At 50.0% G+C, this 27,075-nt stretch overlaps 2 protein-coding genes across 11 annotated transcripts in view; one reads left to right on the top strand and one right to left on the bottom strand.

Annotated features, from left to right (window-relative positions):
- Positions 1 to 14,629, top strand: part of TNIP1 (TNFAIP3 interacting protein 1) — a 71,922-nt gene extending 57,293 nt beyond the window's left edge. For all 10 annotated transcript variants that reach the window (XM_053567422.1, XM_053567421.1, XM_053567416.1 and 7 more), the window contains 9 exons: positions 208 to 273; positions 440 to 571; positions 3,015 to 3,143; positions 5,601 to 5,732; positions 7,113 to 7,238; positions 7,770 to 7,835; positions 8,405 to 8,596; positions 9,515 to 9,605; positions 12,336 to 14,629. In XM_053567422.1, the coding sequence (XP_053423397.1) occupies positions 208 to 273; positions 440 to 571; positions 3,015 to 3,143; positions 5,601 to 5,732; positions 7,113 to 7,238; positions 7,770 to 7,835; positions 8,405 to 8,596; positions 9,515 to 9,605; positions 12,336 to 12,370 (969 nt within the window). In that variant the 3' untranslated portion in view covers positions 12,371 to 14,629. The remainder of the gene's footprint in view (positions 1 to 207; positions 274 to 439; positions 572 to 3,014; positions 3,144 to 5,600; positions 5,733 to 7,112; positions 7,239 to 7,769; positions 7,836 to 8,404; positions 8,597 to 9,514; positions 9,606 to 12,335) is intronic.
- GPX3 (glutathione peroxidase 3) lies at positions 14,056 to 22,879 on the bottom strand. Its single transcript, XM_053567423.1, has 5 exons — positions 22,556 to 22,879; positions 17,735 to 17,888; positions 15,938 to 16,055; positions 15,417 to 15,516; positions 14,056 to 15,056 (listed from the first exon to the last, which is right to left on the bottom strand). The coding sequence occupies exons 1-5, from the start codon at positions 22,640 to 22,642 to the stop codon at positions 14,835 to 14,837; spliced, it is 681 nt and encodes a 226-aa protein (XP_053423398.1). The 5' UTR covers positions 22,643 to 22,879; the 3' UTR covers positions 14,056 to 14,834.
- Positions 22,880 to 27,075: the final 4,196 nt, after the last annotated feature.

Here is a 27,075-nt window from a genome sequence, read left to right as displayed (position 1 = left end):
CCTGGCAGGGGTAAAATGCAGCAATCAAAGGAGGTAAATGCCTTTGAGCAGCATTGAGTGTTTAAGAGGGGAGGATGGAGATAGTGTCTATAGCCACCATTCACACATACCACGAGCACCCTGGGATGCTGGTGTGGGTGGGGCGGGAGCTGGCGCTCCTTGTCCCTTCCCTACTGGTCTCCTGCTAACTCCAGCCTCTCTTCACAGCTGCTAGAAGTGAACAAGCAGTGGGACCAGCATTTCAGGTCCATGAAGCAACAGTATGAGCAGAAGGTAACACAGGGTCTCTGGCCGTGCTCACAGAGTGCGCCGGGTCTTCATCTCATTGCCTCCTCAGAGCTTTGAGCCTTGGAGGGTGGCCGTGCCCAGCCCCACCTGCATCCCAGGCACACCCTGCACCCCACCCTCACACGCTTTTCCTCTCTGCGGCTGAACCCAGATCACTGAGCTGCGCCAGAAGCTGGCGGACCTACAGAAGCAGGTGACTGAGCTGGAGGCTGAGCGGGAACAGAAACAGCGTGACTTTGACCGAAAGCTCCTCCTGGCCAAGTCCAAGATTGAAATGGAAGAGGCGAGTGTGACTGCTGGTCTCTGCAGAGTCAGCTCCCCTCCCCGTTAGCTAGTAGAAGCTCAGTGGAGCAAACAAGCTGGGGGCAGGAGTCAGAGAGCCAGGGTTCCAGCTCTAGAGCCAAAGACCTGTGTGACCAAAGGCTCAGGTGTGTATGCCCATGCTTCAGTTTCCCATCTGAAAATTGAGGAGATTGGATTAGCTACCACTTTCCAAATTTTCTTGTTTTCATTCAAAAGAATTTTTTGTTCAATTAAAATCTTAGGGTCTAGGAAAGTGTACAGGAAAGGAGGGCTGTACAAGAGATGAGCAGGCTTGATCCATGGCTCTTGGTGGGAGTAGGGCCCTGCCAAGTGTCCAGAGCAGTGGTGCCGAGGCTGTGAAGGGCTGAAGCATGAGAGCTTCATTTATTTTTGCTACTGGGCAGTTTTCAGCAGAGCCTACCTTGGGAACTGTGCTGGGCACGGAAATTCAGCATGAACAGTCCAGCCCTGCCCTGGCGGGGAGGAGACAATAAACAATAGGTACCGAAGCAAGTAAGGAAGGTCATATTAAGTCCCACCAAGAGGAAGTTACAGGGGTCAGAGAGTGGGCATAAGGGACCAGGACGAAGCTTCTGAAGAAGCAGCATCTGCTCTGTCTTGTGTGTGTGACTGAGACCAGCCAAGGTCCTTCAGGATCCTGGAGCAGCAGGAGAGGCTGTTGGACTCCCAGACTCTCAGGCAATTGTATTTACATCAGGTCATCTTCCCCTTCACGGGAACCAGGCAGGGCTATTTTGCCTACCTTAAAATGGACATTTTCAACCCAGATTTCCTCTGAGAGTCCCACCCATCAGCATGGGCTACCAGGGGCTTTATCTGAGCTGTCAGCCTGTGTCTGTGGTTAGGAAGGACGCTCGCTATCTTTTCTCCTGAGTGCACAGTCACATCTGGTGACACACAGCCACACATCCTGGCTCTTTGGTCTCTTCCCCTCACTTACATTGAAAGGTGAGAGGAATCCCTGGAATCTGACAGCTCTTCCCTGTCAGCCAGAGGGAAGGCAGGGCATCTCAAGACCATGTGTGGCCACAAAGGCCATGCTTCATCTTGGGGCCTCTGGAGCCAGGAGGCCAGAATGGTTTTCACAAGTTCTGACCAAGGCTGTCCTCAATAATCTCTGGCTAGAAACAGCCCACTGGGGAGTCTATAGAATATTGACTAAAGGGCACACAGGGCTGGATGAAAACCCCTGTGGCTTATCTCCTAATCACGTGATATGAATACATAGTTGTAAAATGTTTACACAATACAGTTCAAGTAACTGTTTCCCTGGACCACCCCCCACACCTGACTTCAGGCCCTCCCCCGAGGTAACCACTGTTGCCATTTTGGTGTATCTGTTTCCAGACGCCCCCCGCCCCCACCACCATACACATAGAAATATGCACTTCATCTGGGTGGGCCTGGTCTTTCTGCTGCACCGTGCTGCCATCCCTTAGTTTAAACATACCCTTCATGTTGACTGAAGCCTCTCCAGGAGGCAGAGATACTCTGCTCTGCCTGCCCCAGCCCTCACCTGGGCCTAATTCCTGTGGGGAGAGAGCCATGGAATTAGGAAGCCTGGGTCCTCACCCCAGCTTAGGCAAGTCACCTCCCCTCTCTGGACATTTGTTTCCCATCTTATAAAGGGGCTAGGACTAAATGCTTTCTAAAGGCCATTCCAGAAGAATGTGGCCATCTGTGATGAAGCCCTGATGGTTCCATAATGGGTATGGGAGTGGTGCCTCCACCTTGAAGCCTTCCCTGGTTTCTTCTCAGCCACAGTGATCTTCCTTTTAACCCTACAGTACTTTATTTGTTTCTCTCTGAAGGAATACTTTCTGCCTTATGCTACATTTATATATTTGGGTGTCATCTACCCGCTAGGCTCAGGGACTGTAAAAGCTGGAAAGGTGCTTTAGGGATTATCAGTAGTTTATCACTTTCTGTCCATCATGGAAGACCCCTGTGTGAATCTAGTGGAAACTATGTGACTTTTCTCTCTAGAAAACTGCGCACAAAGTTTTGCATTTAGTTTTGGGGCTCAGCCCTCCTGAGGTCCCCCTGTGCCTTGTGTTAGGAACTGCATACCCATGGCAGAGGGGTTGGCTTACATGGGAAAGGGTTGCGGTAGTTCCTGGCTCTCATTTGGCTGGTGGAGAAGCTGGCATCAGAATCCAGGGTTCATCACTCAACCAAGCACCCTCTTTTTGTGTGGTTATTATGTTTAATTGATACATAACAATCAGGGGCAGGACCCTATTAGCATAGTTGCATTGACCCCAGGTGCCTTGCACTGGAGCCTTGTGGCATGGTGGCTGAGGATGAGAGGAATTGTGCCCAGGTAAGGGCTGGAGCAGGCAGGGTGGAGTACCTCTGCCTCCTGGAGAGGCTTCTGCTCACTAACCCCCTGTTCTCTGTAGACCGACAAGGAGCAGCTGACAGCAGAGGCCAAGGAGCTGCGCCAGAAGGTCAAGTACCTGCAGGATCAGCTGAGTCCACTCACCCGGCAGCACGAGTACCAGGAAAAGGAGATCCAGCGGCTCAACAAGGTGGGCACTGGGGCACTGGTCCCTGGGCGGGCAGGGTTTCCTGAGTCCAGCTGCAGTACTCACTGTGCTGCTGATGCCCCAGCCTTCAGCCCGGGAAGGGTGGCTCTTCAGTCAGGGGGCTGGCCGCACAGTTCCGCCTCCTCTTCTTATCTCACACCCCGAGTGACCCAGTGCCCGCAGGCCTTCCTTACCCCTGCTGCTCCTCAGGGCCAGCGAAGCCTTCCCCAGATCTTCTTCGGGTTAGCCTGTTCTATGCTCCTAAAGTACCAGTGACTGCTTTCATGCCCCTGCTCACGTTTCCTTGTGATCACTTACTTCATTCTCTATCCTCCCATACAGGGGTGGGAGGTGCCTATCCTCACCAGGATGTGTACTGGTGCCTCGCAAGGCTCCTGGCACCAAGCACATGTTCAAGGGATTAGTGAATGAGCACAGGCTGTGGTCTCCCACCCTCGTGAGGTGGGACCCAGGGAGCCCACCCAGAGTGGGCTGGAGAAAGCAGAAACCCTCTGGTCTGAGCCTAGGCAGCTCCGGGCTGGATCTAGGCCTGGCTTAGCCACCCCAGCCTCTCTCGGCCTCACTTTCACCATCTGAGCCCTCGTTGGAATTTCTCTATCTCTGCCCACCCACCCGCATGGGGTTAAAGGGAGTGACCCGATAGGAGGGAGCTTTGGAGGGACATGCTGGGGGAAGGTCTGAGGAATTACATTTGTGGCTCAGCTTTTCCTTCTGTGCGATTGTGTTTCCTTACCCTCTGCCTCCCTACCCTGACCATGGCAAGCTCCGGCATGGGGGTGGCAGTCGCTGGGCACAAGGCCTGCTGGGATAGCCCTTTCTATTTGTTTTTAGTGTTTTATAAGCATTGACTATGCTGAGTCTGGGGTTCTTAGGACCTTTTCCAGAGGAAAAAAGGATCTGTCCTGGGGCAGCGCCTGTGGCTCAGTGGGTAGGGCACCGGCCCCATATACCGAGGGTGGTGGGTGCAAACTTGGGCCCCAGCCAAATTGCAACAAAAAAATAGCCAGGCATTGTGGTGGACACCTGTAGTCACAGCTACTTGGGAGGCTGAGGCAAGAGAATCACCTAAGCCCAGGAGTTAGAGGTTGCTATGAGCAGTGTGACGCCCTGGCACTCTACCAAGGGCGATAAAATAAGACTCTGTCTCTACAAAAAAAAAAAAAAAAAGATCTGTCCTGAGCTTGGGTACTCAGGACTCAGGGATTTAAATCCAGGCAGAGTATTTATTGTCTATTGTAAAGACAAACCTGTAGGTTTTCTTGGCAAAATTGGTGACAGAGACACCCCCTGTGGATGTATAATGTGAGGCAGGTGGCCAGCTTTCTTTGTGAGTTCAGACACATCTCTTCCTGTCCCTGGACCTCAGTCTTCTCATCTAAAAAATAGGGGAGGGTGGAGGGTAAAGTGGAGCCATAACCCCCTCTTGGAGCATCCTGGGTTCCCTCTTGGTCCAGCAGTTTCCTAGTGTGTCTGTGGGAGCAGAGAAGACTGAGTGGAGGCCTGAGTCCAAGGTGGGGACAGTCTCCTCTATTTCCCATGGTCTGGGGAGGAAAGGAGGGGGATGTGTGGCATATGAGCAGAGCCCCTGCTGCCCAGGGACTGAAGTCCAGGTTGTGATAAGTCCAGGTCAGCTGGCCAGCTTGAGAGGTGTCCAGAGTTCTAAAGTGCCATGTTAATAGAGTTGAAGCAGACAGATAGTTAATGGAAACCTTTTAAGAAGATGATTTATGTAAAGGGAAGTATTTTGTGAACATGGTAGATTGAGAGTGCTTTTCTTTTTTTATTTCATAACATTGTTAGGTGATGTTTCAGCCCATTTTCAGTGTTAGAGAGGTAAAATATTAACTAAATAGAAATTAAAATCCAGTTTAACTGGATTGAAGAATTGAGAATGGAAGGGTTGGTTTGGGTGGGAATGAAAGGAGACTGAAGCTGAAGAATCCAACAGAATCTGAAGAATCTCAGCAGGGCAGTTTTAGGGAGACTGAAGCACCCCCAAATATCTGTTAATATTCTTTTGGGATTTGCATCTAAGACTTGAGCCATGACTCTGTGAGATAGTGGGAATTCCCCCTTCTACATGAGGACCCCAGTTTAGCTTGCTGGGTAACAGTATATGTTGGGTTTGAATCTTTGCTTTGCCGCTTACTAGCTGTGTGACCTTGGACAAGTCACGTCAGCTCTCCAAGCCTTGGTTTTCACATCTGTGAAATGGGGATGATAGTCATAGTATTTTCTTCATAGGACTCTTTAAAGATTCACTGACGTGATGTGTGTAGAGTGCATATAAACAGGGTGGCATTTATTTAGTACTAGTGGTGCTGGTTATTGTCATTGCCGTTACCATCAGGAAGGAGATCCCTGAAGATGACACCCCACAGGGACCTGACTTCCGGGAGCTCCTGCTGAGGACTGCATCTCCTTTCTCCCTAATCTTAGGCCCTGGAGGAGGTGCTGAGCATCCAGGCCCCTCCTTCATCTCCACCAACAGCATTTGGGAGCCCAGAAGGAGTAGGGGGCCTCCTAAGGAAGCAGGAGCTGGTCACGCAGAATGAGTTGCTGAAACAGCAGGTGAGGCACAGGGGAGGAAGTCGGGCAGGAGGTACTCAGGGGGTGCTGGGACATTCCTAGCGCCCAGGATGGGCTTAGAATCACATGGAACCTATAATTAATAGTCCACTTTACGGGAGTTGCCCAGGACCCCTGCCTGGTTGTAGGTTTATCCTTCCAGCAGTGTATCCCTACCTTAAGTCCGTCTTCTACAACCTCTGTGATTTAACCATCTCTATGCCCCACCTGTGCTATTTATTAATCTAGCATATAACAAAATAAATTCTAAATATATTTAAAAGGGAACTTTATGTCACAACTATAAGTGTCAACACCTATTTATTATTGCCGCAAATAGAAAGTAACTGTAACCAATGAATACTATAGGAACAATACAATGTTACTAAGCTCTAGCCAGATACTGTTGATTAATGAAAACTCTGAACTTTTAAGTTCTTTTTCCCTTCACTTAAAGGTGATTGGCAACTACTGGAAAGACCTACTAGCTCTGATTAAAAGACCTCCTAGCATAAAGCTGAGATTTTTTTTTTCCCTTGAGGGACACAGAAGGATTGAAAGGAAGTTGAGAAGTTACAGCTCTCCCATGTGTTCTGTGCTATTTAGTGTTATGCCTTTGATCCTCCTGAATCATCTTGATCCCAGTCAGTGTCTCAACTGATCTAGAGTAAGGATGCAAAGCTGCAGGCTAAGAGGCAGAGGCAGGGTCCCACCAGTTGTGCTCTCTGTCAAGGCATCCCAAAGCCCTGGGACAGTTTGTCCATCCTCTGCTTTCCCAGCGGGCAGACCCAAACTCCAATCTTCCACCACAGTCTGCTTCTCAGTGGGGGCCGCCACGGAATGAAAGGATTTCACTGGTGGATAACTTCAACCTTTTTTTAAACCATGGATCTTTTGTTTAAAAGAAGCCCTGCCTCAGGCGGCACCTGTGGCTCAGTGAATAGGGCACCAGGCCGAGGGTGGTTCAAACCCGGCCCCGGCCAAGCTGCAACAAAAAATAGTCGGGCATTGTGGCAGGTGCCTGTAATCCCAGCTACTCGGGAGGCTGAGGCAAGAGAATCGCTTAAGTCCAGGAGTTGGAGGTTGCTATGAGCTGTGATGCCACAGCACTCTACTGAGGGCAACAAAGTGAGACCCTGTCTCAAAAAAAAAAAAAAAAAGAAGAAGCCTTGCCTCTAAGCCCAGAATGTATGACTGAGGGACACAGAACTGCTGTTTGAAGTTGAGGTGGGGACTGGAGATGCACCCATCCCACCCACTGACCCCCCAAGATGGGTTGAAGTGTGTGTGCTCTTCCATTGTGACCCCCAACAGGAGGCCTGGGGGCTAGGGCGTAGCAGGTAGGAACCTCCACTCAGACCCTCCCCCTCTTCTCCCCTCCAGGTGAAGATCTTCGAAGAGGACTTCCAGAGGGAGCGCAGCGATCGGGAGCGCATGAACGAAGAGAAGGAAGAGCTGAAGAAGCAGGTGGAGAGGCTGCAGGCTCAGGTCACCCTGTCAAACACTCGGGTGAGAGCAGCCAGACCAAGGGCGGTGGTGATTGGCCTGTCCTCACGGGGAGAGGGGCATGGATTAGAGGGCCTGGTGAGACTGGGTATCAGGATACTCACTGGTTCTCTTGGCTCTGCTACCAAATTTCTCTGACTTCAGCAAGTCCCGTCCTCTCTCTTGACTTTTTCTTTATACAATGATGAGTCTTAACTCTGAGATACTTGCAGCTCTGACTTTCCAGTCAGCTCTGATGCCCTAGGCAGGGGTCCTCAAACTACAGCCCGCAGGCCACATGAGGCGGTGTGATTGTATTTGCTCCCATTTTGTTTTTTTTTTATTTCAAAATAAGATACGTGCAGTGTGCATAGGAATTTGTTCATAGTTTTTTGTTAAACTATAGTCTGGCCCTCCACGGTCTGAGGGACAGTGAACTGGACCCCTGTTTAAAAAGTTTGAGGACCCCTAAGTTTAAGATTGGCCCTGAGCCCTGGATCTGGGCCTGGCTGGGAACCACCTGTGCCAACAGTCCTCTCTCCCTCCTTCTCTCAGCTGAAAGCTTTCAAAGATGAGGAGAAGGCCAGAGAAGCCCTCAAACAGCAGAAGAGGAAAGCAAAGGTGAGGAGGCTGGAGGGAGGAGGTAATACCTTCCTCAGGGAGCTACAGGCTGGTGGCAGAGACCGGGTGTGCTCAGATGTCTGACACTCTCTGCAGCTAACCACAGAGGACACGTTAGCTGTCATTGTTTTTTTTTTTTTTTTTTTGTAGAGACAGAGTCTCACTTTATGGCCCGCGGTAGAGTGCCGTGGCCTCACACAGCTCACAGCAACCTCCAACTCCTGGGCTTAAGTGATTCTCTTGCCTCAGCCTCCCGAGCAGCTGGGACTACAGGCGCCCGCCACAACGCCCGGCTATTTTTTTGGTTGTAGTTTGGCCGGGGCTGGGTTTGAACCCGCCACCCTCGGTAAATGGGGCCGGCGCCCTACTGACTGAGCCACAGGCGCCACCCCATTGTTGTTGATATTTTTGTACCCACCGTTTGTGCCCATGTACCCAGCCTTCTGTGCCTCTGTGCCAGCATTCAGAGAGCTAGCATTCTGAGTACAGAGAGAGAGAGGAGATAGGTGTCGCCAGGTGACCTGTACAGCTTGTCGCAGGCCAGAGCCGGATGTGATCCTTTCTTGCAGGCCTCAGGAGAGCGCTATCATGTGGAGCCCCACCCGGAGCACCTCTGCGGGGCCTACCCCTATGCCTATCCACCCATGCCAGCCATGGTGCCTCACCATGGCTTTGAGGACTGGTCCCAGATCCGCTACCCCCCACCCCCCATGGCTATGGAGCACCCAGCCCCACTTCCCAACTCACGCCTCTTCCATCTGGTGAGTGATGCACAGAGGTTGCCCCACACACTTTCCAGAGAGGAAGGTTAAGTGAGAGGGTTGGAAACTATATCTCCATCTCTTTCTGAGCAGCACTGTGGTGGTGGGCAGGTGTTAAGGCCTGGCTCTGGGGCGAGGATCCTGCAGCCCACAGCTGTTCAGGGTATAGGACAGAAAAGCCTGTGTGAAAAAGTGCAGGGTAGGAAGTGGGACTCCCTCCAAGCTCCAGGCCAGAGATGTCAGAATTTGGGTTTGACTTTGTCTTAGGACCTTTCCATATAACCAGGGTCCAGAGCCTCACCATGTTTCTCTCCTATTCCTTTTCTTTTCTGTTTTCTGGGTTTTTTTTTTTTTTTGCTTTCTCTTCCCTTCTTATCAGTCTTTCTCCAAAGAGCTGCTGTCCCCTGTCCCAGTTTCTCCAGGCCCTCTGTCCCAGGCATCCCCAGTCCTCCCCTGGATGATTCCACAGCCTCCTGGCCAGCATCTTGTCCAGCTTCTCCCCATGTGACCCTTCTGTGTACATATCTTCTTTTTTTTTTATTTTGGCCGGGGCTAGGTTTGAACCCGCCACCTCCAGCATATGGGACCGGCGCCCTACTCCTTGAGCCACAGGCGCCGCCCTGTACACATCTTCTTTAACCATTGGAGCATAGTGTGATACTTAAGAGATTGACCCTGGAGTTCTAAAGATCTGGATTCAAATGCAGGCTTAGCCACTTTCCTAGTTAAATGACCTTTATGAAGTTAGTTAACCTCCCAAGCGTGTTTCTTCCCCTGTAAAATGAGAATAACAATCTGGGTTGTTATAAAGATTAAATTACACTTGATTAATATATATTTAGTACTGATGTGGCACGGTAACTGCTATTATAATTTTTGAGTGTGATTATTGATTATTAAGCACAAGTTTTGTCACAGCCGGAATATACCTGGCGCCCACCCTATGGAGGAATTCGGAATCAGAGCTCCCAAGTGATGGACCCGCCCACAGCCAGGCCTGTAGAACCAGGTAAGCGTGAGCCCCTGGTACTGGGTCCTGTCTCTCCTTAGGGGAGATAACTTCTCATCTGCCAGGATTGCCAGAGTTTGGAGATGATGCTGTTACTTTCTGATCTTGGTGAGGGAGAGGCCTGGCTTTCTGAAACAGTGTTGAAGGAAGGGTGATGGCGACTGCAGGGTGAGGGGACTGAACCCACTCACTCACTCACTCATTCTGGTGCATCGTCTACGTGCCGAGCATGGTGCCAGGGATGTCAAGAGAGCAGAAGCAGATATGCTCCCTACACTTAGAGAGCATATCACTAGTGAGGAAGGCAGGAACAAGTGAACAAAACTCAGACAGGCTGCACTTAAGTGCCCTGAAGGAAGAAGACCAGGATTCTGTGCGAGCAGGTACCAGAGGAAGCTGACCTAGAGGGGGCGCAGGTGGTACTGTTTTAGTTGAGACCCTCAGAACAAGTGGCATTAACTCTCACGGGCAGAAGGCAGCCCAGTGGTACTTTTGGGAACAGAATCTTTTTTTTTTTTTTTTTGCCTCAAGCTGTTGCCCTGGGTAGAGTGCTGTGGTGTCACAGCTCACGGCAACCTCCAACTCCTGGGTTCAAGCGATTCTCTTGCCTCCGCCTCCCAAGTAGCTGGGACTACAGGTGCCCACCGCAACGCCCTACTAGGTGAAGAGGTAGGGTGGAGGATGTTCTTTCAGAGAAGATGACAAATGCAAAAGCCTTGGTGGGAGAGAGTGAAGGAAGGTGGGCTATTTGGGGAACTGAGGGAAGGCAAGTGTGGCTGGAACCACGAACAAGGTTGGGAGACAGAAGGGGGCAAGGTGAGGGTAGGGGCCAGGCAGGTACAGACCTCTCAGGGCCTGCAGAGCATGGAGGGAGGGCTGCTCCGATCCTTGGGATGACATGGAGCCATGGGATATTTTACTTTATTTATTTGCTTATTTATTTATTGGAGACAGAGTCTCACTTTGTCACCCTCTGTAGAGTGCCATAGCTCTCCTGTGGAATCATATCTCACAGCAACCTCAAACTCTTGGGCTCAAGTGATCCTCTTGCCTCAGCCTCCCAAGTAGCTGGGACTACAGGTGCCCGCCATAATGCCCACCTTCTTTTTTTTGCCTGATTTTTAAATCCAGGGCTACTTATGGCCCTTCTTTCATTTTTTGTTTTATTTTTTATTGTTGGGAATTCATTGAGGGTACAATAAGCCAGATTACATTGATTGCATTAGTTAGGCAAAGTCCCTCTTGCAATCGTGTCTTGCCCCAAAAGTGTGGCACACACCAAGAATGCCCAGCTTCTTTTTTAGAGGTGGGAGTCTCACTCTTGCTCAGGCTGATCTTGAACTCCTGAGCTCAAGCAAACCACCTGCCTTGGCCCTCCATCCACAGTGCTGGGATTACAGATGTGCGCTGCCGCGCACAGCCCATTAGACATTTTTAAAGCTAAGTGGGATGACCAGATTTGGGTTTGAAAAGCTTGCAGTGTGTGTCTGCCATAAACAGTTGAAAGGCCTGGAGCTGCATCCACTAGGCAGAAGGCAACTCTGGATCCTTAGCAGTTGCCTTTGCTCCCTGCAGGGCTCTCACGGGCAGAAGGCAGCCCAGTGGGACTTTGGGGAACAGAATCCTTTTTTTTTTTTTTTTTTTTTGCCTCAAGCTGTTGCCCTGGGTAGAGAGCTGTGGTGTCACAGCTCACAGCAACCTCCAACTCCTGGGTTCAAGCGATTCTCTTGCCTCCACCTCCCAAGTAGCTGGGACTACAGGCGCCCACCACAACGCCCGGCTATTTTTTGGTTGCAGCCGTCATTGTTTGCGGGCCTGGGCTGGATTTGAACCCTCCAGCCCAGGTGTATGTGGCTGGCACCTTAGCCGCGTAAGCCACAGGCGCCGAGCCCTGGGAAGAGAATCTTAGTGGGTAGGAATGATAGGAAGGCAAAGTCCATCTTAGCATAAAGAGGGACTTCCTAAGGGTCACAGTTGTGCAGAAATGGAGCCAGCCCTGTCAGGAGGTAGTATGTCCTCACAGAAGGTGTTTGTAAGCAGAGGGCACAGGACAGACTTGGAGGGGGTATGATTTGGAGGGTTTAGTGATTAGAAGACTGGACTGGCTTGTCATTTTGTAATGATTCCCTGCAGATACCTACTAGAGGTTCTGTGAGGTTCATGGGAGACCACTCCGATGAGTGACAGAGGGGCCCTAGTGGGCAAGACTGCCCCCTCCCCTAGAACAGCTCTGCTTCTAGGGCAGCGGTTCTCAACCTGTGGGTTATGACCCCTTTGTAACAAAATACATCCTGCATATCAGATATTTACATTACAATTCATAACAGTAGCAAAATTACAGTTATGAAGTAACAGTGAATATAATGTTATGGTTGGGGGTCACCACAACATGAGGAACTGTATTAAAGGGTTGTGGCATTAGGAGGCATTAGGAAGGCTGAGAACCATTGTTCTAGGGTCTAGAGCTAGGACTGACTGGGTTTAAATCCTGGCTTTACTGCTTCCTAGATTGGGACTTGGGTCCCAGTTCCTTCTCCACAAAGGGATAATCTGCCTATTTCATAGGGCTGGGTGAGGATCCCATGAGGACCTGGAGCACTCAGCCTGGCACACAGTAGCACTCAGTAACCCTGCACGTTATTTTCACTACTGCTGTATTGGTTTCCATAAAAGACTTTGAACTTACTGTACCACATAATCTTGAAGTCCTTAAAATTTTTGTTTATTTAGAGCCTACAAAAAATGACCGAGAGGGACCTCAGTGAGACCAGATCACATCCATTTGGTTCCACTTTCGTCTTGCAGAGCCAACTGACCTCAAAGTACCCAAAAAGCAAAGGCCACGCCCTCTGTGTGGCCAGAGCCTCAGCTGGACAGGGGGCTGAGATGGGTGGCCAGCTTGCACCCCCAGCCTGACTGAACTGTTTACAGGACTAGGGAGGCTCTGCCTGGAAGGCTTCCATTTGGGCTCCGCCTCTGGGAGTTTCCAGGAACTCACTACCCTGCTGCTGCGTGGAGAGGGCCTCATTCCATTCGGCTTAGACCTGCCATCCTTTGCTGAAACCTCCAGAAGACTGAAACCTCATTTGAATAGGGTGTACTTGAGACCTCTTCCTTGGGAACTTCCTAGAAGTGTTCTAGCCCTTCCGAGGTGTATATCGGTTCTTGTGTGTGTTTAATTTCTGCTTCAAGTTCTGTAGCAGGACCTGCCTAATGCCCATCCTTACCCTTGTGTGAGGAGTTGTGGGAAGAGCTGGGGCTTTCTCCAGAGGGAAGAGAACAGGATGTCCTGGCTCTGGTGCCTTCTTCACCTGCCTTCAGAGTAGTAGCCTTGCCAGAGCCATCGAGCTGGAATGAAGGCCATGCCAGCCACATCTACCGAGGGGCTAGTGGAAAGCTGGCCAGAAGCTGCCAGGCCCTGAAGTCTAAGCCCTCAGCCCCGCAGCTAGAGAGAGGGCTGTAGTGCCAGAGACCCAGATTGAGATGGTTGTCTGTTCCTGGGCAGCTGTTTGCACGAACTTTGGACATAAATCCAAGTTGAAAATCAACATTCTGTGACTTGTGTTCATTTATTCCCTGACTAATGTTCCCTTTTCAGCCAGAGCGACCTCTCCTCCTCTGCCCTTCCCCCAATCTCCCTGAGCGCATGTCACTATTACCCTTGGCTGATAGCCCTGGGGCCTGCTCAGAGCCTCCCTGAGGGTGGGACATCTAGACAGCTGAGAGAGCCTGGCCCAGAGGTTGGGAGACCTGGGTTTAATTTCCAGTCCTGCCCCTCACTCATCGGGAGACCTGAGGCAAGGCCTGGCCCTACTCTGAGCCTCGGTTTCTTCATCTGTAGATGGAACAGCTCATTTTAACTCTCCATCTTGGAGAATTGTGGGAGGAAGTGAGAGTAGATGTGAACTGGTTCCATAAACTCAAAATGCCAAGAGAAGCAGAATAGACCTAGGTAGAAGCCACAGAGCAGGGACCCAAAGTGTTCCCTCATTTCTCTTCTTGCCTTCCCTTTTTTTTTTTGAGACAGTCTCACTATGGTGCCCTCAGTAGAGTGCGGTGGTGTCACAGCTCACAGCAACCTCAAACTCTTGCCTCAGTCTGCCAAGTAGCTGGGATTACAAGTGCCCTCCACAACACTCGGCTGTTTTTTTGTTGTAGTTGTCATTGTTTAGCAGGCCTAGGCCAGGTTCAAACCCGCCAGCCCCGGTGTATGTGGCCGGCACCTTAACCACCCTTGGTGGTTTTTTATTTATTTATTTATTTTGAGCCACCTAACACTGTCTCAAAAAAAAAAAAAAAATAGATGGGAGGGCAAGAAGAGAAATGAGGGAACACTTTAGGTACCTGCTCTGTAGCTTCTTCTGAGGTCTAGGCGCCAAGCCATTGCCCTCCCCATCTCCCGCCCAGGCTGGGGTGGCCACCCTTGAGGAAGCACCACAGGAAGCTCAGCTGCTGCAGAAAGGCCTTTACTGGGCAGACGGGTGTGAGTCCAATGCCAATGGACCAGGGTGAGGGGAGAGGGCACGTCCTCCAAAGGAGCAGGGGTGGCATCCCTGCCTAGGGGCCTTAGCCTGAATGCACTAAGGGCCGGCCCCACAGACAGGCTCAGGGGAGGTCCGCCCATGAGGGCTTCGGGCCCCTCCCTCATGGAGACACCGCCCCTGACTTGGATACGTGGCCCTCACTCTCACATCTGCCTTGGCTGATCTCAGGGAGAACAGGGGAGTGGGGGAGAAGACTTGAGAGGGCCCTTCAGGAAGGAGGAGAGGGATTGGGCAGTGTGGCAGACCCAGAAGCCTCTGGGCACTTCAATGGTAGTGGGAGATGCTGGTCCCACGTCTGAGGTCCAGGTCAGGGAGGACCTAGAGGCGGGTTTTACTTTAGGCTTAGATTTAAGTGAATTATTGGAACAAAGAACTGGAAAGAAAGGGATAGTATTCTTCAGTACCATACACCACACACTGTGGGTCCCCCAAATAGTCACACAGATAGACACATGTGGCTGGACGCCCATCATGTGCACACACACAGCCACGCACTTTTGTGGGCACATGTGCAAATACCTACATGCCCAGCTAGACAGGCATATGTCTGTGTCAGGCTGGGGCCTAAGGTGATGGGAGAAGGGTTTAATGGTAAGTATATAGTGTGGTTGGAGATGAGATTCCTTCCTGAACGGAGTCCCTCCTCAGCCCCTGCATGATAGACGTGGGGTGGGGTGGGCATCAGTTACTTCCCCGTGCCTCCCTGGGCCGCACGCCGTCTCATGTAGGACAGGATGTCCATCTTGACGTTGCTGACTGTGGTCCTGTGGTGCCAGCGCATGACAGGTATACCATCTGGCCCCACCAGGAACTTCTCAAAGTTCCAGCGGATGTCGTGGATTTTCATGGGTTCCCAGAAGAGGCGTCCAGGTGAGCCTAGGAGCTCTGAGGTGGGAGGACAGGAATTCTGGAGCAGGGAGGAGAAAGTAGTGTCAACCCTGCTTGGTGCCTCCTACCCACCACCTCCCTCGGCCTTCCTGGGTTGGGAGAACAGCCTGTTACTATGAAAAGAAGACTGACTGCCAGTCTCAGTTGTGGTTCTAGAAGGTTGTGAGTTCTTCAGCATGTCCCTTCTGGGACCCCCTATCTGGGCCTTACATAACATGGTTGATGGGATTGTAGGGTCTGCAGAGCCTCTAGTTGGAACAATAGATGCCAAGAAACTCCCCCAAAGCCCAGGAACAACAGGTGGGTGGCATGGGTCTTGTCTGTGGACTGGAGCCAGGAGTGGCTGCAGCCCTGGCCACACAGGTGGCCGCTCACTCACCTTCAGGAAAGTGTAGAACTTCTGCTCTTTCTCCCCATTCACATCTCCTTTCTCAAAGAGCTGGAAATTGGGGACAAAGCCCCCTCCAGGTCGGACATACCTATTGTGGAATGTTCTTAGGTGGGTCCCAAGAAAATGGGCACAGGGCTTAGAAATGAAAGGAAGGGACAGAACAGGGAAGGGAGTGTTGGGAGTCAATTTCTTCCACAGTGGGCAGGGAGAGGCAGTGAACGTGGAATGGGCATAGGCATGATGTGGGTCTTCGGTCTTTTTTTCTAACTTGGTCCCTTCCCAGTGTCTCCCCTTTCCTCCCTCCCTCCCCCCAACAGAATTCCTTCCTCATGCATGTCACAACCAGTCCTCTCCTGTTCCCATCCTTCCCCTCATTACACTCAATGGGGTTCCTAACTCCAAAAAAGTGGTTCTTGGTGGCTGATAGACATTCACTATGAAGTGGGGCCAAAGCAAGACGTGGGTGCCCTACTAGGGGAGATTTTCCAGGATGCTGAGTGAGCACTCACTTGAGGGTGGCAAGGATCTCCGAGTTCTCTCCTGGTTCTTGTTTTCCAAATTGGTTGCAGGGGAAGCCCAGAATGACCAGACCAAATGGGGAAAGTTCTTCCTGTAGTGCATTCAATTCTGGGGCAGGGAGAGAGGAGGGGTGGCCTGGCGAATAGCCCTGCCTCAGCCACACCACTCCCCATGCCCACCCACCATGCAGCTGACACAAGGGAGGCCTCCTGAGAAGAGAAGGGACTTTCCCAAGGTCACCAGTGGGTTATGGCTGAGTTTAATGCTGAGACTCAAGTCCCTTCCTCCTGACTCTAATCTGAATGGATTGGAGGTTTTGTGGGAAAGTGACAAAAGCTCTTCCTCATATCACCAATCATCTGCCCTCTGCCAAGGCCCCAGTCTGGGCCAGTTGGCTGAGTGCTCATTCAGAGTGCTCAGGATTGAGTTTCCTAGAGCAAGAACCATCCATCCCTAGGCAGAAAGCAGTGGACTTCCTTGGGATGAAGTGAGCCCCTTACAACGCTCTCATATTCTTTAGGCATTTAGGAGCCCAAGGGAGGCCCTGGCCCAGCGCCCCAGTTTCCTCTGTGCCTCTAGCCTCTTGTGCAATGCCAGCACCAAGTCCAAGTCTTGCACAAATGCACTGTGCTCTGTTCCAGGGCTAGACAAGCATTCTATACAGAGTGATCACTGCCACTGGGCCATGCAGTGGCAGTGTCATTCCACTTCCAGAAATTTGCCTGCGATCATCAGGCAGGCAGAAATTCCGGATCAGATTGTCCTTGCCTCCCCCCAGTCCCTGCCAGCAGGCTGTGCTCCACCCCAAAGCATTTCTCCTGTCATGTGCCTTTGGCCTGCCTGTTCCCCTCAGGCTCTTTACTCTGCCTGAGCGAAGAAGAAAAGAGTGAGAATATTAGTGGATCATGAAACCTGGGCCAAATTCCTGGTTCTGCTACAAAACAGCTCTGTGACCCTGGTTAAGTTGTATGTTTACCCCAGCCTTGGTTTCCTATCTGCAAATTGAGGAGAGGGGAAAGCTGAACTGGATGGTCTTCAAAGTTTGCTTTAGAACGGACCTCAGAAATGTAGCCTGTCCCTCACTTCCTGCCCCACCCACACATATACAGCTACCTACTTTCCAGAGAAGGGCCAGGAGAAGCACCCAAAGGCAGATGGGGCTGAGGGAAAATGAGACAATCCCAGCAAGATTGAGCTCCAGCTGCCATTTCTTTTTCTTTTCTTCTTCATTTTTTTTTTGAGATAGAGTCTCGCTTTGTCACCCTCGGTAGAGTGCTGTGGCATCTCAGCTCACAGCAACCTCCAACTCTTGGGCTTAGGCAATTCTCTTGCCTCAGCCTCCCGAGTAGCTGGGACTACAGGTGCCCGCCACAACATCCAGCCATTTTTTGTTTTGCAGTTTGGCTAAGCCTGGGTTCAACCCATCACCCTTGGTATATGGGGCCAGCACCCTCCCTCACTGAGCCATAGGCACCACTCTCCAGCTGCCATTTCTTACTCCAGTCAAGGGATCTCTAGGCAGCAACCCAATCTCCTCCATCTCTGCTTTTAGGGTAGCTGAGGTGCCAGGGATGAAGTATTAGAACTGGGAATCTCCTAGAATAGTCCAAAGGCAACTGGACTTTGGGCTTATTGAATCACCTTTACAGAACCATGGAACACAGTGGAGCTGGGATATGGGTCTTGGACTCTCATGATCCCTCCCGTCCTCCCGCACACACCAGAAACGCTGCTGCGATTGAAAGGTACATACAGCCCCAGCTACAGCCGGGAGAAAAGGCTCTTACCAACATACTGGCCTGTCAGGCCTCAGTAGCTGGCCACATTGACAAAGAGGATGTATTTGCCAGTGTACTGCTTGAAGGGGATGTACTCCTCCCCATCGATTGTGAGGGCTCCATACTCATAGATGGTGCCGCTCATGCCACCATGGCAGTCCGTCTGGAACAGAGAAGGAGCAGCAGCAGGCAGTGGTTAGAGCTGGAAGGAAATCTGGACATCTCTGTTTGCAAAATAACAAAAGATTCTAAGAGGGAGAGTGACTTGCTGAAGAGCAACACTGAGAATTGGAACTGGACTAGAACTGAGGTCTGCTAATTGCTTGTATAAGATAATGATTATGAAAACACTTAATATTAAGCACTTAAGTACTTAATAAGTGAGTGGTACGGAACCCTGGAGAATGATTTATTGTGATAATTACTTCCACATCACGTGCCAACTGAAGAACATTGACCAGGTTTCTGGGTGACACTACCCTGATGCAGTTGGTTGTCTTACTGGATGGACTGATAGAGACTGGGTGGCTGTTGCAGTAATCTAGACAAGTGATGATGAGTGACTGACGAGGCTGTTGTGAAGGGAAGACTGAACAGAAAGGAGGAGGTGTATGCCATAAGGAGAGTGGTGAATGAGAGATTCCGAATCTGGAGGACTGGAAATATGAGGCTGTTGTTACCAAATAGGGAAGTGGGGCTGGGAGCCGGGAGGGGGTAAAGGTGGAAGACTAACATGAGGGTAAGGGTACAGCAACAGTGACTGTGTGTCTTACTGTCCAGTATGAGTGCCCAGTTGTGAGGACCACCATTGTACCTTCCTCTCTGCCCAACTGCTGGTCACAGTCCACCTTCCACATCCAGCTCTGCCACTAACTCCCTGTGTGGTCTTAGACTGGGCTTTTCTTTTCTTCAGGTCCATTTATAAAAGGAGAACCCTGAACTAGATTGGCTATTTTTTTTTTTTGTAGAGACAGAGTTTCACTTTATTGCCCTTGGTAGAGTGCCGTGGCGTCACACAGCTCACAGCAACCTCCAACTCCTGGGCTTAGGCGATTCTCCTGCCTCAGCCTCCCGAGTAGCTGGGACTACAGGCGCCCACCACAATACCCGGATATTTTTTTTTGTTGTTGCAGTTTGGCCGCGGCTGGGTTTGAACCCACCACCCTCGGTATATGGGGCCGGCGCCCTGCTCACTGAGCCATAGGCGCCGCCCTATTTTTTTTTTTAAGATGAGTCTGACTTTGTCACCCTCGGTAGAGTGCTATAGCGTCACAGCTCACAGCAACCTCAAACTCTTGGGCTTAAGTGATTCTCTTGCCTCAGCTTCCCAAGTAGCTGGGACTATAGGCGCCCACAACATCGCCCGGCTATTTTTAGAAATGAGGTCTCGCTCTGGCTCAGGCTGGTCTCGAACTAGTGGGGCCTCGGCTTCCCAGAGTGCTAGGATTACAGGGGTAAGCCACTGTGCCCAGCCTCTGACTGACTATGTAAGCCATGATGGCTTGACAGCATGATGGTCAGAGAAGACGTGGCGATGGGTCACTGCTAGCCAGCAGGCTTTGCTAAGATCCCCCTCTGTCCTACCTCATCCCTGACACAGACTACAGAACTCTGGGTCTACTCTTGAAAGGGTGTCCTTGTCTCACTGACACAATTCAGCAGCTGGGCCAGTCGTGATGGAAAAGAAAAAAGCTAAAAGCCACAGTGTAAGGTGATCTCTAAGGTCCTTTCTTCCCTGACAGCCCATCAGAAGATGAAAGACAACACGCACATGGAGTGCAGATTGATATTAGAGACCAGGAAAGGCCAGGGACAGGTGGTAGGAGTTAGAGAAGCACATTCACTCTCTCTCTTCCCATCAGTTTTGGAAAACTTGCAAGGTGCCAGGGTCTGACTAGGTGGAGGAAGTGATCCAGGCTGGCAGGGCATGGCCACAGGAGAATGCAAAAGCGCTGCCTCTGTCATGAAGCAGGACTGCCAAGCCAGTCATTCCCTGGCAGCTGCAAGCTCTCTTCTTGACTCTGATACAAATTCCCTGCTTTACATGAGTCTAATATCCCACACCCCATGACTTTTGGTGGGTATTGGAGACAGGCTCAAGATCTCAGCTCAACATTCCTCCTGCCCTGGTCCTCCTTGTCACTAGCTGTGGTCAGTTCCGCCTTAAAATGCAAACAAACCAGGACAAAACAAACACACCCCAGCTGGCCACAAAGGTCTGGCATCTCCATAGCCTCTTCATTTCCTTCACTATACCCCAGGATGTGGGAGGAGAAAAAGACTAGAGATTGTCCAAGTAATTGGAGCTTGTAAACAACAGGAGGATCAGCTTTTGGGAAAAGGTTCAGGGTCGGGGTGGGGAAGGGGCACTCTCTCTCATTGGGTTCTATTCTTTGCTGGCTGTGTGGTCCTGAGCAAGTCGCTTTCAATGTCTTGGCACATATAGTCCAAGGAGATAAGCTCGCTGTTCCCCAAAGTGGTTATGAGAATCCATTGGCAGATCAAACAGGTTTGGAAGTCTCTTGAAAAGAAATCCCATGTAAAGGGATAGTGATTGCTCTGCCTGCAGCTAGGGCAAGGGTCCTGAGGTTCCTGCATTATTGTAAAGAGGTCTTTGATGTCCCCAGCCAGTAGAAGATATTCTGGGCAAGGTGTCTCTAGGAGGAGGATGAGTGACAAAGCCCCTATACTTTCTCCTGGGCCCTGCTGTGCCTCTGATGATGTGTGACTTCTTTCCCTTCTCTGAGGTTCTGGCTCCTCCACTGTAAGGTGGAGTCAGATTCAGGGCTGTTTGAAGGGCCCTTCAACTCTATTAGCCTGTGGTTTCATGATTCTCTCTGTCACCTAGAAACCAGCGGTTACTAGGATCCCATGCACGTCAGCAGTTATTACTCTTTCCAGCTCAGCTTCTGCAAAGTCCTTTTGTAGAGCAAGGACAGGGAGCCTGGGCAGCCGTAAGCTTCAAGAAGAGGAGGATTCCCTTTGTTCCCGAGCCCCTCCCTTTGAGCTGGGAGGAGGCAAGCATCTCTCTGGGACTACGTTGCCTAAGAAAGTCTGTTCTCCACATACTTTCTCCTATACTTTTGCCCTGGAGTTGGAGGTAAGGTAAGTGGTTCAGTCCTAAACCCAGAGCTATGACATCTCTAAGAACCTGGGAGAGATGAGCATGCTCAGGCTGTCACTAAGCCAGCAAGTCCTGGCTGGTTGTATCTGATCTGATACACCTTACCGTAAAACTTTCCTAGACCTTACCCATTCTGTTATTTCTGAAACTATCCCTCCCCAAAGTGCTGCAGAGTTATTTATGGGGTTCACATTCTTACATCTAGCCTTCTTGAGGTAGGGCTGAATGGTGCCTTCCCCGGTTCTCCCCAAACTGAGAGGTTGGGACTGACTTTATGGTGCTGACCTGCCTATGGTCCACCCCCAACCCCCAACTATCCCAAACTCCAGTCTTGAAACTCAGTCTCATCCCTGCCCCGGTAAATGCCTTCTGAGTTTGAGATTATGAACAGGGATGGATAAAGAGGAGGCTTGAACAAAGTGGCTTCATATCCATCTAATCTCTAGACTGACTCCAAGGAGGGGCTGACTAATGGCATTTAGGCTGAGGACAGAAAGGGCATTAAAAACAGAAAGAAGGAACTCTCCCCTCCATCTGTGCTTGCAATGGGCTTCCTGAGAAGTAGACAGAATTTTGTAAACAGAATCATGGACTCGTATGATGTTAAAGACTCAGAGGATTTTGGAAACACAGAAGGTTAAAGTTAGACCTTGCAGACATGTATATGTGTTGGGAGGTCAGAGACAGAAATCCATCTCTTAGTCTAACCCTATGCCTGGCTTCTGCCTCCCCCCACGCCCCAGGGGGAAGAAGAGAGATCTATAGAGCCCACCCAGCACATACTGTCCAAGGAGACAAGCATGCTGGGTCATCCCACTCCTGCCACAGCATCCCTACTCCAGCTAAGGGTCACACACCTGCTGGAGACAGACTGGGGCACCAGAGAATTCTACTTCTTCAGAGTTGGCAGTCCTCAGCTTTCTCCAGCTACCAGGTTTGCTCAGGCCGATGTGGACAGTGAGCCCTGGGTAGTGAGGCTTTCTCATAGCAGGAAGCTCTTCAGAAAGCAGCTTATAGGTTTTTCAGTTTCTCCGAGAATCCCCTCTGAAGCCATCAGCTTCACTGTGCCCTCTGCTTTCCCTCCCTACCCCCCATCCTGCAGATGGAGAAACTGAGGCCCAGGAGGGAGCAGGCCCTTAGGATCCTGCCTGTCCAGAGTTCTACAGATCTCTGAGCATTCTGGAATCCAGGTGGGCATCTCAACATGTATTTATTATTCTTAGTCTAGAATAGGCCCTCACAGCATATTCTTCAAAATCAGGACCACCAGCTCCTTTCTTCCCTTTCTCCTTGCCTGTCAGTCTCCCTGGCACCTGCACAGCGCGCCCAGATGCCAAGTCTCTAGACCCCCCCACCCGCCTCGGGGCAAGTACGCAGGTACGGAGGTGCAGTGGATGCAGCAGAGCCAACTGCGAGGTAGCAGGGGGAGAAAGTGCGAACTCGGAGCAAGACCTTCCTGCCCTGACCATCTGCCCACCTGGAGCACCCGGGGCTCGGCTCTCCAGAGGATGGACTGCGAAGACGCGGGCAGTCGAGGGAAGGCGTGGGGGTTCCGGCGGTGGAGGGGGCGGCAAACGGAGTTTAGGGCGTCCTGCGCCGCGGTATCAACCCGTGCGGAGGGGAGCCGGGGAAGAGGGGTGTCTCGCCGCCGAGAGATGGACACCTAGCGGCTAGTTCACTCTGTCCCCGCCCCGAGGCACACTCACCTTTGACTTCTCTTGCCCCCGGCCCGGCGGGACGCAGCCGGCCAGGAGCAGGGACAGCAGACAGGACGCCCGGAGGAGCGGGGCCATGGCGGGCTGCGGGCGCGCCTCGGGATCGCCTCCGACGCGTCTGATCCCCGGCCACAGTCCGTCTGAGGTGTCCGACGCTCCCAGACACCTTTAAGCCCTCAGACACGACCAATCGGCCACTAGGCCGGAGTCCTTGTAGCCAATGACAGGGCGGCTGGGACTTCAGGGGCGGGTGCGACTTGCCCTCCGCTCTCCCCCTCCCCAGCCCCGGGCGGTGGTGACATAAGCAAGTCTGGGCAAAGGTGGGAGTCAGGTCCTGGTGAACCTGGCGGGGCGGCTACTTTCCCTTTGGTTCCAAACTGCGGGAGAAGGCAGGCACAGCATTCTCCATTACAGCCAGGGCAAGGTCGCTAAACAGCATCTGAGAACTGATGGAAAGCTCAATTCTGGGAAGCATTTCTTATTCGCAGGCTTTAAAAACGCCTCGTTGACTGTCCTTTCGATGTTGAGGATTTAAAGTTTTAGGGAAACCTGCAGCTAAACTTCTAGGAACATTTACTATATGAAGGTTTAGTGCTTAAGAAACACAACGTGGATGTCTCAAGCTTTTGAATGGCAGCCCCCCTCTGGGTAGAGCATTGGGACTGCAGGGCTGGAAAGGGTGTGATCCTGTTCTTCCCCATCCCAAGTAAGGGCCACGACTGACACACTCAAAACAAAAGGTAGATTAGCAAGAGAAAAGCGTGCAGTTCTATTTAATCAAAGTTTTGCTTGATGGAGCCTTCTGAAATGAAGTCTCAAAGCTCGAGGGAAATTGTCCATTTTTTATGGTTAGATTTGATGAAGAGTGGATGGTCATGTAGAAACGTGATTGGACAAAAAGGGAATGATCTAATGGTAACAGACTGAGTGGGGTAACCCAAAAAGCCTTGTAAGGATTCTTCTCCACCAGCCCCAGCTGGTTTGGGAGTAGAAAATGCTTTTGCTGGCTATGTAGTTTTGGATATGTTGTTTTCCCTCTCTGGGTCTCAGTTTCCTCAACTGTGTAAGGATGAACTGGTTAATGATCTCTGATAGCCTTCTGCTGTGGCTAGATGACTTGCTTCTAAAGTAAGTGACAGACTTACCAGGAGTCCCTTGAGAGTAGGCCCCATAATCACCACCTGGTAGAAAACCAAGCACACAACAGATGTTTAATATTTGCTGAATTAATCATTCATTGAGCTTGTTTCTTTTCTTGGAGTTACTTAGGATCAGGCCAGGCGACTCAAAGTCTGTGCTGTGTATGATCCTGTCCACAGATAAGGAAATGTGTTAGTCCAAATCAGCCCCAGTACCACAGTCAAGTGGGAACTTTTTTTTTAATTTTTTTATTGTTGGCAATTCATTGAGGGTCCAAGAAATTAGGTCACACTGATTGCATTTGTTAGGTAAAGTCCCTCTTATAATTGTGTTTTTCCCCCCATTTTTTTTTTTTTTTTTGAGACAGAATCTCACTCAGTCACCCTTGGTAGAGTGCCATGGCATCTTAGCTCACAGCAAACTCAAACTCTTGGGCTCAAGTGATTCTCTTGCCTCAGCCTCCCAAGTAGCTGGGACTACAGCCACCCACTACAACGCCTGGCTATTTTTTAGAGATGGAATCAGGCTGGTCTCGAACTTGTGAGCTCAGGCAATCCACCTGCCTTGGCCTCCCAAGTGCTGGGATTATAGGCGTGAGCCACCGTGCCCAGCCCCGGAAGCATTTAATATAGACTCTTAGGGCTCCACTTTGGAATCACTCATTAGAATTTCTAGAGGCAGAGGCTGAGAATCTGCCTTCAGATATGTTCCAAAGGTGATTGGGAGGCAATTGGCATGGCCGGTATGAGTCTGGATTAGGTACCTTCTGATCAAGAAATGCCTTCACATACCAGATACCATGCTTTTATTATGATTAAAAATATTAATATCCCAGTGGGAATCTGGAAGGTCTGCCTCAAGTTCTGAATTTTCCACAAAACATACTCTACCTTAGACCAAAGCCCATGGAAGTGGAAGGGACCTTGGAGGCCAGAAAGTCTTTTAAATAATTTAAAGCACAAAAGCATATGATCAGTGTGGCTGACACAGAGTATATATACAATAAATGTTATTTATTCAGCCACCTTATTTCATTGAAACTTAGAGATAAGGAACAATTTACTCAATGCCCCATAGCAAGTTGATGGCAAAGAGGGAGCCAGAATCCAGGTGTCTAGACTCTAGTCTTGGGCCCTATCCATTTTGTTATATTTTGGGGAGGGTTCATATCTACCCAAATATATAAACATCTGTATTCATATTAGTTTGTCGGAAATCCATTGTTTATTAGCATCAATAGGCATCTAGTCACCCTCAAAATATATGCTTACCAACATGTTAACACCATGAGAAATGTCAAAGAGTCTTCGAGAAGCTACAATCCCTGCCCTCAAAGGTGTGTGCAGCAGAGCCAACTGGGGTGAGGAAGGGAGGCACCCAGGGCTGGCACCTGAGAGTAAACACCTCCTTAAATTTTGTATCTTTTGCATCTCATTTGTCTCACCGTATTCCCAGCGCTGGTGTTCAGTTTCTTTAGGGGTGACAAGAAGGAGCCAGAGGCCTGGAGGACTACCCTGGATTGTTATAGGGTCACAGACAAGTTATTTCCTTCTCTGGTTCTCCATTGGCCCTTCTGTTGAACAAGGTTTCTTCATGGTGGTGTCTGTGGCTCTTTAATTACAAGGATCCAAGGAAAGCCTGATCCATTTAAAACTCTGGAGTACTGATAACATGGACAGCAGGATGGCAAGGCTGGGGGAGCATGCCCCAGCATTCAGGAGGGACTTCATGCTGAAGTCCACGTTCAGAGATCTCACCCTTGGCACAAAAAGCCTGAAGATGAGAATGAAAACAATACTTCCAGTCTTTTTATCAGCAGCCTTCTAAGCAACCAAACATTTGGTTGATTTGTTCCCAGGGACTCTATGTTTTGAAAAATGTTGTTCTCCACCAGGCTGCTTCCAACTGCCCTCAGGTTAAAGTCCAAATTCCTTAGTGCTTCAGACAATGCCCTCAAAATCCATCTGCTTCATTATCTTTTGCCACATTCTTATTATTCCCTGCACCTCGGCTGTATTTTTCAGTTCTTCCAATAGTCTTATCTATGCTGCTCCCTCTGTTTGGAGCACTTGACTTTTTCTCTTCAACTGGTTCTCTCCTACTCATTTTTCATATCTCTATTAATGTTACTTCTTAAAGAAAGAGTTTTGTATAGGTTCCCTTGCTTTACTATAGTTCTTTTTTTTTTCTTTTTTGGAGACAAAGTCTCACTCTGTTGTCCCAGGCTGGGGGTTGGGGAGTCAGCTTAGCTCACAGCAACCTTGAACTCTTTGGGCTTAAGGGATCCTCCTGCCTCAGCCTCCCAAGTAGCTGGATCTACAGGTGTGCACCACAATGCCTAGTTAATTTTTTCTATTTTTAGTAGAGATGAGGTCTTGCTTTTGCTCAGGCTGGTCTCAAACTTAGCAGCTCAAGCAATCCACCTGCCTTGGCCTTCCAGGGCTAGGATTACAGGCATGAGCCACTGCACCTGGCAAGTATTTGACACTTGCTATATCAACTCTTTGCTGTACTTTATCATCCTTTCTTCTTTGTTTTCTGCACTAAATTATAAGATGCAAAAAGGCACCAGCTCCTTGAATAGGGCTTAATACAAAGTAGAAGCTTGACAAATATCTATTAAATAAGTGAATGTCTGATAAAACACCATTTGGCATATAAAGTAAGAAGAACTTCAGGTCAACATGTGCCAACAATTTTGAGCCCACAAGACTGGTCTGATGAGTTAATCTGCTAGTTGAGTGCTTAGAATGAGGCAAGTCAAAATTGATAAGTGCTGTGAGTATAAAACATACACTATTTTTTGAAGACATGGTGTGAAAAAAGGATATAACATCTCTATAATTTTTATATCCTAAGACATGTGAATTATGGTGAGTCAACCTGTCAGAGAAGAATAGATGATTTGAATTGGGCTTTGGAAGGGAGGGATGGAAGCACACTGTAGGGGAATGGTAAGCTAGTTTTATTTCCAGTCTGAGAATGTACTCTTTTGCATTCCAGACAAGTGGATACCCTCTTTTTTTTGAGATATATACATGAATGGCACTACCTACTATGCTTGGTGGGTGGACAGAAACTGAAGATGACTGGAAAGGAGGTTTTAAAAAAAGATGCTGATGTACAGTGTCCTCAAGGAAGATAGAACACAAGTTAATAAATAAGAAGGGCTGTTAAAAAGCCTACACAGTAAAAACCAGCCCTATCATTGCTGGGTAAGCACTTCAGGTTCTGGACTCAAAGATGGGGTCAGCCACCCCACTGATGGGTCCAGGTAGAGGCAGAAGAAATGAGAGCCAGCTCCCAGCACTTCGTTGCCAACTCCAAACAGTAACTTTGTTTTGCAATCCAGAAAAGATTGCAGAACCCAG

The sequence above is a fragment of the Nycticebus coucang genome, chromosome 17 (assembly GCF_027406575.1).
Source record: "Nycticebus coucang isolate mNycCou1 chromosome 17, mNycCou1.pri, whole genome shotgun sequence".
Lineage (NCBI taxonomy): Eukaryota > Metazoa > Chordata > Mammalia > Primates > Lorisidae > Nycticebus > Nycticebus coucang.
Note: the sequence above shows the minus strand (reverse complement) of the source record. Positions and strands in the feature narration are given on the sequence as shown.